The sequence below is a fragment of the Protomyctophum bolini genome, assembly GCF_963924005.1.
Source record: "Protomyctophum bolini genome assembly, chromosome: 5".
NCBI lineage: Eukaryota > Metazoa > Chordata > Actinopteri > Myctophiformes > Myctophidae > Protomyctophum > Protomyctophum bolini.
The window spans coordinates 34,080,326-34,096,922 of NC_137866.1; the positions used below are offsets into that span (position 1 = coordinate 34,080,326).

The 16,597-nt window shown below is 41.4% G+C and overlaps 1 protein-coding gene across 4 annotated transcripts in view; it reads left to right on the forward strand.

The window, feature by feature from the left end:
• The window catches only part of LOC308315191 (NAD kinase-like), a 30,011-nt gene that overhangs the window by 725 nt on the left and 12,689 nt on the right, over positions 1 to 16,597 (forward strand). The window contains exons 2-4 of one of the 4 annotated variants that reach the window (XM_080763038.1): positions 1,276 to 1,402; positions 2,254 to 2,428; positions 8,404 to 8,487. In XM_080763038.1, coding sequence (XP_080619164.1) covers positions 2,271 to 2,428; positions 8,404 to 8,487 — 242 coding nt within the window. In that variant the 5' untranslated portion in view covers positions 1,276 to 1,402; positions 2,254 to 2,270. Of the gene's footprint in view, positions 1 to 1,275; positions 1,403 to 1,468; positions 1,665 to 2,253; positions 2,429 to 8,403; positions 8,488 to 13,307; positions 13,722 to 16,597 lie in introns of those variants that run through there. The other 3 variants (XM_080763037.1, XM_080763039.1, XM_080763040.1) reach the window with 3 other exon arrangements.

Genomic DNA, 16,597 nt, shown 5'->3' on the forward strand with positions numbered 1-16,597 from the left:
GTGAACGCAGCCCAGTAAGGGCATATGTCTGCCCAGTTTCCCACAGTGCCTCCCCAGTGCCTCCCCACAGTCCCCAGTACCTCCCCAATGTCTGCCCAGGGCCTCCCTAGTGACTCCCCAGTGCCTCCCCAGTGCCTCCACAGTGCCTCCCCAGTGTCCCCCCAGTGCCTCCCCATTTTCATTTTTTCCCCTGCTTGGTGTGCCAGATTGCTCATGAACGGCCCTGCACGCACGCACCCAAAGCTAAAATGACAGGTTCCTCATTTTAGTACTGCTTTTGCTGTCTTCTAATGTCAGGTTGTCCACTGATTGGTCAACCCATGACGAGACAAATGGATGAGGACAGAGTCAGACAATGGACAGACACAGTTTTCTTCATTTTATAGTAGGACAGGATGGATGAGGATGCCTAGGCTAGCACTGCTGAGGGAGCAGTATGGGTTAGCGCCCCAGCCTGTGTCTTCCGTGAGGAAGAAGCCCAACAAACCCACGGTGAGGCCTTTAGGAGGGCCATGCAAGCCTCAAGCGGAGCCTGCGGCACCACCAAGGGCAAGGTGGAGCCTGCGGAACCGTTGCGGCTTGAGAATCCACCATTCCTGTATGAAGTGCCTGGTGCTGGGAGTCTGGTGCAACGCACAGGGCCTGACCTGGTGAGAGCAGGAGTGGACCTGGTGAGACGTAGGAGGGGCCCGGACTGTGTCAACCCACAGAGCCTAGTCCTTCCATGTGCCAGAATGGTACCTCCGGGTGACCTACGTCCCAGATTCATCCATTTATGTATTTTGTTATAGGACAAGCTCTGGTGTAGAGCAACAACGAGTCAGAGCTCAGCAGAGCTAGAGGGGCTCCTTGGCAGGTTGATGCTCCTGGTCTGGACTTTTTATTGTCTTATTATTCATAAGCAATGAATGAATAATGAATGATGAATGAATGAATGAATGCATGAATTAATAATGGAGGAAATTAAGTCACATAAAAGTAAGGTTGGCCCACGATAAATAACAGAAAAAATACTACTACTACTACTACTAATGCTACCACTACCACTACTCCTACTACTACTAATAATAATAATAAAAATAAATAAAAATAATAATAATAATAATAATAATAATAATAATAATAATAATAATAATAACAACACAGTATAAAAACGGTTATGCACTTGCAGTCTTGCTCTTTTACATTCGGTGCATAAAAAGTCAAAGCAAACGATATAATACCTCAGCCGTAACAACAGCGCTTACCTACTGTCCAATGAATGACTCGCACCAGATCGAAGCAGCTCGTCCAACATGACGTCAGGTGCTGCTGCTCCGTCTGTGTAACACCGAGAGTGGCAACCTACCGAATTCGGTGACTCTGAGAGGAATTAGCAGTTACACTGCAAAGCACCAGATAGGTGAGAGAGACGGTTGAAAAGATGCACCGTTTTCCCACATTTATATAATATAACAGTGTGCGAAGAAAAAACAACTATTTATGGCGTGGTAGAATTGTATGGGTCACGAGTCTCGGTGTACCATTAGGGAATCAGGAAACTATGGGCTGACTGTTTACAGCAAGGAAAAGCTATAATTGTAATGATTTGAACTAAATGCATACAATTCATGGAGAAGGCTCTGGTGACATCGTCGTGCTCCTTGTAACGTTGTAGATAAAAGGTTAGTGTTAAATACACTTTTTGGACAGTGTGACTGTCATATAATATAACTAAGTAGCCTGCTGGTTTACATGCTAGTTAACATTAGCAACTTAAGCTACATTAGCTATGATTTAGTACTAGGCTGTCCATCATTCAGGAGTCAGGATCCTGCACTGTAAAATCGCGTGTGTTGTTGATTCAAGACAAAGTGTACAAATAGAACCAAACAATGACCCGCAATGTTCTGCAAGATCGTTGCTGTCCTGCTGTCCAATTTCATGATAATGCTGACAACTGCAAAGAGAGGATCCTATACTTTTTTTTTATTGCACTGTATTGATACTGGTTTTTTTAAGTTAATCAACGGGGCATCATCATGCACATGGAAAATATTGCACAGGAAATATTTGGTGGCACGTGGCTTCCCAGTTCCCACTCACTGCTTTCAAGATATTTGAGATTAACACGGCGGAGTAAATCACATTTGCCCTTTGGTCCTGCGCAGTGTATTATTTGCTTTAGTTTAAACATAACATTGCCCTCTCTCCAGTTTCACAAATCAGCCAATCCTCATTGTTTGTGCGTGTGTGTGTGTGTGGTCTCCAAAGCTGCTTAGCCGGTGAACATGGACCGTGGTGGACGCGGAGAGGAGCTGGGTGTAGGGGGCGGGTCTGTCCCTTATTGCTGCGCCACCTGTGACGGTGGCAAAGTTCCCAACCATGGCCTTTCCCTCTGTACCAAGAAGACCAGGAGTCTGAGCACCTCCTCTGCCATAGAATACAGGTGAGTGTTGTTAATCAGTGGAATGCCATTTGTAACGGTATTAATTGCTGGGCATTGTTGGGTCAGCTATAGCCCAGGTCCATTGCTGGTCAGCACATGTAGGTGTAGCTTAATTTGCCCAACACTGGTTTTAATTATGTATTTGATTGGTTTTTTTCCCAGTAAGAATTGAGGCTTGAAATGAATACCTGCTCCTGCACGTATATAGTGGAGTAGGCAATAGATAGCCTTTTAGCTATGATTCACTGTTTTAACTTTTCCCAACACTGCAGATAGTAACAATGAATAATACCTAATAGGCCTACCAATTCACTTTAATAGACCTATTGCTTACTCCACTATACAGCCTCAATTCTTACTGAAAAAAAAAAAAAATCAAATAAAGGGCAAGTTAAGCTACATGTAGCTGACCCACTGTTGCTGGGGCGTAGAAGGGGAAAAACACTCCTGTAATTGTGTTGGGAGCAAAAGGATGCTGGAATATAATATCTTCTGACTACACAATGATGTCACCCATTTGTTAAACGTCACTTTGACAAGCCTGTGTTCAGCTTCTGTGAGCCTAATCGTTCACACACAGAATCAACTATGTAATAATTTGAGCATCCATTCTGCACTGGTGGTGTTGATATGTTATAGCCGTGGTGGGCCATGCACTTGAGTTGGACTCTGAGGCTGATTCTACAAATGTCATTAAACACTTTCAATACATCTTCTATTTTTGAATAGCCAACGCTACAATCTAAAATGACATACTGGTAGATAAAAAAGCAATATATTCATAATCATTGTGTGGACGACATATTACAGTGGGAGTTTTTCACACTTTTACAAATGGAAAGAGACTTAGCCCATAGGACCTGTATGGGTGTATATTGTATATACAGTTTTGACTGTCGCATTAGAGAAAACAAATGTGGGAAATGCACTGAATGCAGTAACACTTAACCAAAATGGAACATTGCTATTTGCTAGTGCAGGGGTAGGCAACCTCAGGCACGGGTGCCAACATTGGCACTGGCAGTGGCACAGGGGAGGGTGATCAATGGCACACTGGCATAAGTGTGAGACAGAGAAGTTTTTTTCTTTTCATTCCAAAAAAGTTTAGCCAGTTAAGTCCACTCACATCTACAAATTACATCCTGCACATAATTGTACATTTAAAATCCTAACTCATGGCTGGGGATGGGAGATAGGTGGGTCATTGCTCTGAGTTTAATGGTATACATCCTGATGTGAAAGAAAAATATTTCTAAGGTTGTTATGTGTATCCCATGGACAGTCAAAATCAGTTGGGAATATTTCATTTTGATGTGGTGTCATAATTAAATATGGCACACTGACTATCACGAAAATGAAAACATGGCACTTAATCTGAAAAGGGTTGCAGACGCTTGTGCTAGTGGATTTAGAGCTTTCACATGTGAGACGTGGGAGATCAAAATCCACTTCAATCAACTTTTACTCGAGAATTAAGAGGGACAGTAGTGTAGGAGAGTCGACACAAAAACAACACAGCACAGATGTTTCAGCCAAAGCCTTCATCAGTGTGCAATATTAAACACTGGTCAAGGCTTAGGCCAAAACATCTGTGCGCTGTCTTTACTCTCCAATGCGGCCGCCTGCAACTTGTTAATTCCCTGGGGAAAGTAGATTTGTGTGGATTTTGTGCTGACTTGAGGTTTTATTGCATTTCCCACGGGTTTTACTCTGGTGTATGAACCATTATTTATTTTCCTCTCTATGTTCTGTACTTTTTCAGAAGACTTGGTTGAGTGCAATGGTGACATTTTCCTACTCTTATTTTGGATAATATTATGCACAGCACTGTGTTTTCTCTTGTTATTATGCCATTCAACTACCACTTCATTCATTGTTATAACCTACAAGTAGCTTGCCTGCTCTTTACAGACAGAGACAGACCTTTATTAATCCTGTGTGGAAACTCGGGAGAGATTGGTTCATGTCTTTTTTTTAATAAAGTCAAATTTACCTATCTCAATGACGTTGTATGTATACTATAGTTGAGGAAGTTTCATGTTGTGCGAGAAATCCGTTTGAAACAGAATTGTTGCAACAACGTGCAACAACCATCTTGTAGCAACTCGATTTATGTGAGGTGTTTATGTACACGGTGTCGCCGAAAAGCAGCAAGGTGTTTCAATTGTGTCTGACCACCGGGTGACTCTGAGGAAACGTCAGTCATTACTTGTTGTACTAGCACCTGAACAAAAGGCTTTAACTGTTCGAGCTGCTCCAGTGTCAGTCCCTTCTGCAACTGTTGTCCCTGCTTCTGTGACGCACCGGACTAGCCATATTAGGCTGAGGCGCACCAGTAGACTCCCTTTGACCGCTGGGGATGTTGCAAAGGTATTCAGTGCACATCGGTGTGTTTGTGTGTCGGTGTTGGGGAATTGCTCAGGGTTATTCCATGGAGAAGTGAAATGTCCAGGGAGTAATTCTGTGCATTTGACACAACACTAAAGGTGTGTGTGTTGTTTCGAGGACAGAAATACAAACGTTTCCCCTTTTGCTGAGGAGGAAATGTTTAAATACTCATTGTTCAGGCTATGTTCAGTTGGCAAAGTACTATAATCAGATGGATTTGTTTCCTCTGTATTCATTTGTTGATCACCCACCATGAGAGAAGTTTAAAATAAAAACATCGTGGCTAGTATTGATTTCATTTGAAAATCAAGTGCTTTTATTGCAATTTATCTAAGTAAGAATGGATGACATTTAGTCCTAAGCACCTTTGTAAATATGCTGAATCCAGAAGCTGAAGGGCTATGGGGAGGATTTACCTTGGTTCCCAGACTCCCATATCAAATTTGTACAATCCAATGTTACAGCTTTGTGTGCTGTACATATAGCATGTTGTTTAAATAAATATAACCTGGAAACTTGGATTAGTCATCAGCAATCACCTTTTAGTGGCCTAGAGACTTGCTTAACAAGTCAAGGTTGCACATCTGCTTGTAAGGTTTCACAAGATCATTGTGATGTAAATTCAAGCTAAGCCAAGTTTTACTTTAGAGGTAATTAATTACACAAATCTGATTTCAGGCCTCTTAACCCATTAAAACCAGGAAAGCATCTTTGTCATATTAGATTAGTGTCATTTTTAGATATACAAGCTTGTACATCTGCTATTTTTGAACATTTTTGGAAAATCTTGTACCGGTAAGTGTGAGACCTACTGATTTAGAAGGCATTTGTAGAATCGACCTGATGTCTTAATGGGATGAAGGGATATTTCACTTTCAAACGAATCTCTCAAGACCGATTCTGCTAACGGAATGAATCATCAGCACCACGATCCTAAACATGTAGTGTTGTTGTTAGTAGGAATACACACAGAAGCACCTGGGAAGAAGTGGACTAAGAAAGGGGAGGAGCTAAACCAGAGTTCCTGTTTCTACACAGAAAAGGAGGTCATTTTCAGCAACGCCCTGAACAATAGAAACACAGACACACTGACATTAAAGCCTGGGAGCTGACAACAGTCACTGTTGGTAACTGATCAGCTCCACTGGAGCAGTTTGGGGTTCAGTGCCTTGCTCAAGGGTACGGCAGTGTTGGGGGAGGGGTGTGACCATTCACTTCCGCACCTAAAATTGTCTTGCCGGTCCGGGTAATCGAACTGGAAACAATGACGCTCCTCTAAACTTTTGGCCACCGCTGCCCAACTCAACTGAGGGCAATAAAGAATCCTGAGCAATAATTAGTTAATTATATACCGTACCCAAAGCCTTATTTATTTACAAAGACAAAATAGCCTTTGTATAATGCATTAGGCTAATTGTTAGTTAGATTAACATTACTGCCAACGAGGAACTGGACTGGAAAAGGAAATGCCATGCTGCTGGAATTATTTCTGCAGAAGGTTGCTGTTTTCCACTCTGTGTTTTGGTTCCTTAGCGCCTGGATGAACTCAATGTCTGGAACTTTACCAAACCATCCTTTGCAATCATGCAGTGCTACTTTAGCTTATGCAGTATTCTCTCAACTGCCATATTATCCCTGGGCAATCCATTGAGCTCAATGGACAGAGGGTGCCATCTTTAATTCTCATCACATTCTTGATACTCGGCCTGTATTTGCTCTGGGTGCGGGGAGTGATAAATGGCCAGAGAGGCTAGGGTATTAAGTGTTATCAGCCCTAGCTAGGGCTGTTACGACTGTAGCTGACCATTCGGTGCCACCACATGCTGAACTATCATTGTGAGGAATGAACAGATGTCAAACATGTTTACTGAGTTAATCAAATTAAGTTTTTTGTGAATGTGTTGTGATAAATAAATGATTACCAGGGTAACAGACGTTGACACTAAGGGCTGCCCACCTGCACCTGGCAGCTAAATAAAACACTAAGGGTTTTATTTAGCTGCCAGGTGCAGGTGGGCAGCCCTTAGTGTCAACGTCTGTTACCCTGGTAATCATTTATTTATCACAACCCATTCACAAAAAACTGGCAGCTAAATAAAACACTAAGGGTTGCCCATCTGCCCCTGGCAGCTAAATAAAACTTTCGGGCAGGTGGAGTTTGCTTTCAGGTTGCCCGAGGGGGCAAGTGCTCATTTGAGAGGGGAGACAACCATCTATAAACGCAACATGAGATATGTCTGGTCTAGTGTCTAAACACTATAATGTGCTATTTTCACGTGTGAAAGTGGATCTGCTCATTTCACCTTTGACTTTTTGTGGGGGACATATTATTAAAAATAAATTGTGGCTTTCACCTTTATATTTTTATGGAGGGACAGACAGTAGGCCGACAGGAAATGGGAAGAGAGATGGGGAGGAAGACATGCAATAAAGGCCGTCGGGATCGGGAGTCGAACCCGCGGCACACTGCCAGACTAGATTACCAGCCAAGGTGCCTGGACCACTGAGCCATGGCCCAGGCCAGTGGGGGGACATCTTTGAATTAAAAAACCCTTTCTTTTACATATTCACATATAATGACAAGCCCAAAATAGGGAAGCCAGGGTTAATGTGGTTAGATACAGTATAAACCAAAGAATTGTATTTATCTTAACAGTTGCATACATTTTTGGTTTTACAGAATGTTAATATTTTACTGCAGAACACAAACATTAACCGTGACTAAAAATTACAAGTCCCAAATACCATTGCTAATTTGTCACACGATGTTTCATGCTCGTTGGTGGGCCTTTAACAAACTACTGTAACGACAACCAGAAAGAAGCAGATGGTTGATTCTCCCAACCAGAGACCGCTAATAGGATTTGTAAACCCAGATCACGTGATGGTTGGTGCCCCTGCCCCAGGCCCACTGGACAGCAAAGAGGAGACGGTCTTCTTGTAGCATTGTGACTTCTTCAGACCAATGTTTGATTCATTCCAATGCTATTGGCGGTGAACACCCATACTACATTTGCAATCTTTTAATCATACTTCTTCCCGCTAGACTCACAACTAGTAGATAGATGGAGAAATCCATTGCATCATTGTTAATGGGGATTCAATTGTACATATATTTTTTACAACATTCGCTGATATGATGTTTGCGCCCCAGGGAGTATCATAGGTAATGTATGGTTTTATCAGGTTGAGATAGGCCCCAAGCCAAGGCCTTTCACAATGTGTCGTGATATTCACCATACATTGTGAAAGTTATTTAATTTAACTGTACGATTTAGGCTGCAGTAGTTCAACTGGACAGAACATGGGCTAGTAGTAGCCTCTAGTAATACTAGAAAATTATTCCCCCTGTCTCCATAAATTATTTCAGTGGCTAACATGAATTAGACAAAATTAAGCTGATGTAAACTTTACATGACGGCTAGATTCACCGCTCGCCATATCCCGCCACAAGCTTTCTCACTTTCTGAGGAAAATGTTGCATTATCTATTCTAAGGCTATTATTTTTCCTCTAGAAATTGCTGTAAAATGTATTATTTCTGTGGAATCAACTTGACTCCCTCTTGTTGTTGCCTTTTTCTTTTAGGAGAAACCAGTCACTTCATGGACCAAGCCCTGTGACCACGTTTGGCCCAAAGGCATGCATGCTTCAGAATCCACACGCTGTCATGTAAGTCGGATGGACTATTTAAAACCTATTTAGTTGGATTTTTTTTTTGCTATTCGTGTTTCTGAGTTTTCCACTGTGCTTTCCCAAATCCAATCGCCAGTGACATCGTTTCTTTTTAAAGAATATTTAGATTTTTATTATTGTGAAAACGATGGCTTCCATTTTCAGATTGCAACTTTTCAGGAATAGAAAGCCTGCAGTTTCTATTAGCTTGGATTCCTCATCGATGATGTCACTGGTGGACGGGTTCCTGAATTGTCCACAGCCCTCCTATGAGACACAGACGGAGTCGGAAAAAAATAGTGCTATTTTTATCATGATCATTAGTGAGGACCAATTATATGAAGATGGATTGAAAAGTGGTAAAGTGGTCCTTTTAAGCCATTGGACTAGTAGGCAGGAATTACTTAGCCTTTGCACATATAAACTCTCCTTTGCTAGGCTTGGACAGACTGCTGGCCTCTTGACTCCTACTGTCACATGATTACTGGATACTTGAACCTTCCACTCCAGGAGCATAGGATTAGCATCGTGCTATCTAAAGCCTCCCAGGAAAGTTAAAAGTAGCAGAGCTTGGCTATCTTTGGATCAAAACACTATAGCCTAAGCCTACAGTAGGTGGGAAAGGCCTGTCAGTCAGGGTCACGGATAGACAATGGGCAGAAAATGCCCCATTAAGTCTAAAAAAATATCCCTCATATCAGTGGAATAAAAAAAAATATATATATACACATACACACATACGGACAACTTACCGCATCATCAACTAACTTATTCATTAGCACTAGTTAATTATTAGTTCTAATAAATACGTTGATGCAGTACGTTGTTGCTCTCTATTCCCTGGAGTGTGCAGTCCCTTCTTTGGAAGGTTTATTTCACTCTTTTGGAAAATAATAATAATAATTACAGAAAAAAAACATTTATTAACCCCCCCCCCCCCCCCCCCCTTCCCACAGGACCTGATTACAACTAGGAAACCAACTTCATTTATACTTCACTTGCAAGTTTATGCTTTCAACAACAGCATGAACTTACCAGGACTTATGCTTTCAACAGCATGAACTAACCAGAACTTATGCTTTCAACAGCATGAACTAACCAGAACTTATGCTTTCAACAGCATGAACTGACCAGAACCTATGCTTTCAACAGCATTAAATAAGCGCCTTTACATTATTTTGTAAGTCCGACCAAATGTGTCTCAACAGACTGTTGCGTGGCATACAGAGCAGAATTGAGCCATCAGTTTCTTGTTGTGTGTGTGTGTGTGTGTGTGTGTGTGTGTGTGTGTGTGTGTGTGTGTGTGTGTGTGTGTGTGTGTGTGTGTGTGTGTGTGTGTGTGTGTGTGTGTGTGTGTGTGTGTGTGTGTGTGTGTGTGTGTGTGTGTGTGTCATTAACTCTGGGGGAGCCCGGGTTCGAACTTGCGATATATATATAATTAATTTTATTATTATTTGAACATTACTTATTTACTATATTGCAAGTACTGAGTCAAGCCTAGAAATAATCACTAATAATCGTGGACACAAAATCCCCCATATGTTTAATAATGGACTGTACCCTCCCACGAAGCTGAAGTGATGACTCTGAGCAATTGAAAAAAAGCTTAGTTTCTTTAGAAACCCTTTGAACATAAGATGAAAGAGCGTCATTGATTTTACTTAAAGAGGAGCTTGAAGTCCTTGAGTGGGTTCCAGGGAGTCCCCAGCTACATTAGTTAACCCATTTAGACAGATTCTACAAAAGTCTAAATCTTGACAGTTATCTGAAAAACCTATGTTTCTATGTTAGTCTTTCTGAAAACTATTTCATGTCAAGGACCCCCAGAAATATATGTAATTGGCCGCTGACCCCCATCTGAAAATATGTTGTGCCAGGGACCCCGCAGAAGCAAAGATTTGAGTTAAAAACGTTGTCTCTGAAAGAATATATATATTCAAAGATTTGCACTACATTTTCACGATTTTTTTAAAATACAAGCTCGTAGACCTACAAGCTCGCTATGAGCTTGTAGATCTGCTATTTTTCAATAGCTAAAGTATAACATAATGCTTAATACACCTAAAGGTGTTAATTACTTTCATATTTTATACTTTGGCTATTTAAAAAAAGTAGCAGATGTACAAAGCTCACATCGTGTCACAAAGTGGTGACGTGGTGTGAGTGTGTATGTACAGTACATCTGCTTTTTAGCAGATGTACTCCACAAAATACATATTCATTTGGAAGTCCTTGACATGAAAAGGTCAAGGACTGAACTAAACAATGAATGTGATTGTATGATAAGCTGACATTTCACACAATTCAATTCAAAGGAGCTTTATTGGCATGAAAAAAACATACGTTTACATTGCCAAAGCATGTTTCAAAATATAATAAAAAACTGTTGAAAATGGGGAAAGTACCGGTAGATACAGTTGGAGGGGGTACAGCATTGTGTAAACAGAGCTATGTCACATTGTGTCGTTATATATGTTATACAGGGTATTTCTGAGTGGTGCAACCACTCCTATAGACGGCTGTGTGTGGCTGTGTCCCTGGGTCTGTCCCTGGCTGTGTCCGAGCACGAAAATAGCGTTTGTTCACCAACAAGTGTCACTGTTGCACAGCCTAACACACAGACACACACAGGCCAGGTAGGAGGGTTTGTACAGTACAGTACAGTACAGTACAGTACAGTACAGTACAGTACAGTACAGTACAGTACAGTACAGTACAGTACTGCTCACTTCAGACGGGGTCTGATTTTCTTAAACAAATAGAATCACTTTTGTTTGGAGTCGCACACTATGCCTGTTAACTAGTCAGAGCTTGGTACTGAACTTTAACCAGCCAAAAAGTAAAAGCTAAATATTACGCCTAAAGCCTTTTTTGGTGGCACCGTGGGGCAATACACCATCTGGTGTCGGTCATGTATTAACCCATTCTGAACGGGAACCCCTTTTGGTGTTTTAACTAAGCATTATGTTATACTTTAGCTTTTGAAAAATCGTATATATTCTTTCAGAGCGATCGTTTTCGCCCTTTAGTCAGCCCTAAATGTGTTAATCACTTTATATCCGTGATGGGCAAATGTTTGGAGTGAAATGGTAATGTCTGTCATTGTTTATATCCATCAAACCAGCCCCACTGTTTGGTTTCAGTTGCTTGGTTTCATCTCTGTGAACGGGTGTGGTTGTGCTTGGCAGACTTGTTTTGTGAGAGTGTGTAGTTGCAACTATTGTAAACCGTGTACTTTATGATCATAGTAGCCATAGTCTGCTATAATATAGGGCATACTTTCATTAAATGTATGGGTCGATATCGCTAGCAACTTCTGAAATGTTAAACGGAGAAAAGTATTAATCATGCAATTGGTAGTATTAGTCAACATGTTGCATGTAAACACTTGACTCTAGATGGCAATGCTAATAGTTGGATTTCTTATAACCCATTTTGTGCAGGAACCCCTTTTGGTGTTTTAAGCATTGTGTTATACTTTAGCTATTGAAAAATAGAAGATCTACAAGCTCACAGTATTCTTTCAGAGCGAACGATTTTAACTCAAATCTTTGCTTCCGGGGGGTTCCTGGAACAACATATTTTCAGATGGGTCTCTGCGACCAATTACATATATTTTTGGGGGTCCTTGAATGTTTGAGCACTACTGACAGAAACATGAGGTTTTTCAGAAAACTGTCAGGATTTAGAAGACATTTGTATAATCCACCTCAGGTCTAAAAGGGTCTAAAAGGATGTATATTAATGAAAAGTTTACTTAATAGTTTTAATAGGACTACAAAAGCAACCACTAATTGAACTTTTGTGATGTACAGAACTTTTGTGATGTACAGAGATGCTAGAGTCATTACTGAACAGAAACTGCAGATATTGTGCTGACATGGTAATAGCTCTCAGGTGATCAACACCTGAAACATAAGAACAAAAGCCACACATTACTGAACAGAAACTGCAGATATTTTGCATATTAGCAGATGGAAACAGGTAGACAAGTAATGTCTTTACTTCAAATTGAAATGTTTTACTTTCAAATGTTTTGTTGGAGATCCTTATTGCATTGTTTATTAATTACAGTAGTATATATATATATATTATAGCAGTGACTGACTGAGACATCGAGCATGCGTCCGCAACTGGTTGTGGCCCCCATCAAGTGACCTTTTGACCAATGCGGCCCTCGCCCCAAGTTGAGTTCAACACCCCTGGCCTAGACAGATTCATATCCTGGAATTTGTTTTGGTGACATCTTCCAATCTCAATTTTGGATGGGCTCTAGAGTTTCTCTTCAGGTTATAACTTATAGTTTTGAAATAGATTGTGTTGTTGCTGTTGTATATTTTCATCGTGACAGAGCGAAGTAAAATATTCCGAATGATAGGCCATTCCCCCTCTGACATGTGTCAGTCACCCTGCACTTTTCTTTGCCCACAGGCATTGTCTTTGTTTCTGGCTTTGAGCCATGACAATATCACCCAAGTTCACTACGTTCAGTCACTCCGGCTAAACAACTCTGTCAACAAACAAACAGCATGAAAGCCAAAGAAATGTACAGTAATTCTTCTCTTGACGTCTGCCAAGTTGTGGATGGCTTAAAAATATCTCACACCTCTTCTTGGCAGAGTTTCCTTGTCACATTAAACAGCAAGGTAGACGAGCAACAGTTCCTGGACACACCCACCCAATGAGAAAACCTTTCGCCCTGAGATATGGGCGTCGTCTCCCTCAGGTGGGCAGGGCTGAAGGTGACATCACCCCCCCAGGTCTGTCCTAATAATGAGTAAGCTTTAAATGGAGCAGCAGAATGCAGCGTGGTGATTCAGTGTCGAGGCCCTTCTGAGAAGAAGAGTTGCTGTTGTTGCCGAGTGTGGCTGAGCCGTGGATAGCGAGGGACAGACGTCACACATCACTCACCGCTTCAGGGAACAATTGAGCTCGGCAAACAGTAGGTGACGGGGAAAAAGTCACAACTGACCAGATGACATCGCTGCCTCCGACTAGTATATGTTTTACTTGTTTTTAGAATAATAGGCGTTGGGAAGACAATGCTAACGATAGGCCTCGTGTAGTACAGACATACAGTATAGCTGGACATTACTGTATAGACTGGAAGCGTCATCGCTTCATTCTCCAAAGCGGTGTCAACATCACATGCATACAGCCATGAAATACAGCCAGTTTGTGCTCCAAGATGCTCCAGGAACCAACAACAGCGACAACAGAGTGTGGAAATGGTGAGAGCTTTTGTTTTCTCCCTCCACTCCTCCCTTTCTGTCTGCGTCTCTACAGAGGCCAGGGGATGGTGCCGTTTGTTTGTGATGCTTAGTTGAAACGGGTGCCTCGCTCCATTGGTGTAGAGGCCCGTTTCAAAGGGATGCTTCTGCCACCTGCAAGTCCTGTGGCCCTTTACAGTTAACCACTTCAACGAGAGCGCACCATGTACATTTGCAACTCTGTTCCGTATTACTAAGAATATAGGGGGTTTAAGTGGTTAGTCAATTTCTTACACAACTCACTCACGACTGTGTAGTAACCTAAATGTTGTGTCCGTATATTGCATTAAAATTAGGGAAGTAAAGCTTGAGGTTACCGTTTCTCTATTTGTTGTGGTTTACCCGTGGAAAAGAGGAAACGGAGGTGCATTCATTGTCTACGTACATATTAATTTATTCTCACACAGTATAATCCTCCGTGTTAATTTATCCATTTGTGTACACTCTGAGTGTTAAAAAACTCTCTGGAGTTTACTGTGTCACGTGCGTCCATCCGGGGCAGCCAGGCATAGTGCATTGACCACAGGTGGTCAATGCAGTGGTGGTTGTGATCCAATGAAAGCAACGCTTGCTGTTTGTTATCCTGGGCCAGCGGGACTGTCCTGTCTGGCTGGGCGAGGTACTAATGTGTTTGGGGGTCAGGGCGTGCACATTTGCACAACAACACTGCTTCAGGTGCTGAAAGAAGCAACCGATACTAACCACATCACCAATGCTAATGAATTGAAGTTATTGAACCAGGCCAAGTCCCCCGTTCCGCTCTTGTATCTCATCAGCGGTCGGTCCACTTTCTCAATTTATTTAAAGATTTGAAGAGAAGTAGTGCAATTACCAATACCTGTTATCAGTACGTCTATCTATGATTTCAGTCATCTATGACAAACTGACATACGATGCACCAAGTTGGGAGAGTTCGGGGGTCTCCATCTATGGCTGAGCTCGGAGGCACCTGCCCGTCGGGCAAGTACAGGTCATGTTCTACTTGCCCAAAGGTCATGCCCACTTGCCCGAAAAGTAAATTGTCCATTATAAAATATGAATTGCTGTTCAACACTTATTTCTTTACTTTCTGGGGCTGTGTGATTAAAATAATGTAGGTATTTGGCATAAACAATTGGGTATGAATAAAAAAAAAGATATGCCAAATACCTACAGAGCAGTGAATATGACTATGGGTTCACACTTGTTGTTTTATATTTTTAGTGTAGCAACAGCGAAAATAGCACATTATAGGTAAACTAGTGCACTTATTTCATATTCCACAGACCAGAAGACCGAGTGCTCTCAGCTCTGGCCACAATCAAGTGTTTAGACAGATAGCTTGTGTTGTCTTTATAGATAGTTGCGTCCCCACTCAAACGAGCACTTACCCGGTCCGGCAACCAGAAAGCAAACTCTACTTGCCCGAAAGCTTTATTTACCTGCCAGGGACAGGTGGGCAACCCTTAGTGTCAACGCCTGCTGAGTGCTTCAGCCAAATCAGCGAAGCCAATCGAGAGACAGACACAGATGCACAGACATTCTCAGATGTATTGGTAGAGCTCTGTTGTATTTTAAATAGATTAAATTGAGGGTTTTTGACTATTTCATATCCCACACGTCACTCACAATGTGGCTTGATGTTGCACCTTGGGTTACTTTCTTCAGTGCTGTGTCGTCATGTGTTGTGTCATCAAATGTCAGTCAGTGTAGAATCTTTTCAATTTCAGCTTTTTCAATTTCACTGTTCACTCTTAAAGGGAAGTGTGAACGAGCGTGTGTGTGTGCGAGAGACTAATAGACTATAAAGAGAGAAAGTGAAAGGGCTCCGTGTGATTTTTCCTGATTGGTGCAAGAGGGCAAACATGGAGTTATGGCAAGTTGACCTGTCTGATCAAGGTTCACGATCGGTTGTACTTTATTGTTACATCTCGTGTACAGGTACATAAGTGTAAAACCTATTTTAGTTTTGGCTTCCTTACAGACAATGCAGCAGCATAGATAGCATAACATTCAAAACCACAGCAAGCACAGCAAACAAGAATAAAGAGTGCAAGAAAGAGCAATCAAAGCTTAAAAGTGTTAATGTTTTCCCTGTAGTAGCAAAGTTAGGTAAACCTTTTGTGAACAGCTTCACAGTAGGTTAAGTTCTATATATACAACACTGACTGTTTTAAAAGTAGTACTAGCACTTGCAATACCACAATGTAGAAATACTCTTTACAAGTTAAGTCATGTATTGAAAAAACGTCTTGTGTGTGCGAGACTATAAAGAGAGAAAGTGAAAGGGCCTGTGAGTTTTCCCGATTGGTGCCAAAGGGCAACCATGTAGTTATGCAAGGTATTGACATGTCTGATTGTTTTACTTAAGTAAAAGTAGTACTAGCAATACCACAATGTAGAAAGTTAAAGTCCTGTAATCGAAATGAAAAAAAGTATTAGTAATAACAAAAACAGTAGCACATAGAAGAGCAACATTTGCTGGTCACTCCTACTGCGCAAAGGATGAAGTAATGTAGCATATCCTGCTTTGGTGGGTTAGAGCAGTGTTTCCCAACCTTTTTTGTTGCTGTGCGTGTGTGGAAAAAGTATATATATATTTATATATATACTTTTTCCACACACACGCACAGCTGCTACAATGTATTTGAAACCAGAACAAAATATTTGTTCGCATATACACAAGATGGCAAGTTTTATTTAACAAAAATATTTTTTATATTTATATATTTTATTTCCTGACCTACCAATGTGAATACAATTACTTTAATCACGTCACGCATGATCAATAAAGTTTGAGTGCATGCAGTGCACATTGCACACACAAAGTAACTTTCTGACGTCACTGCTAGTGTCTG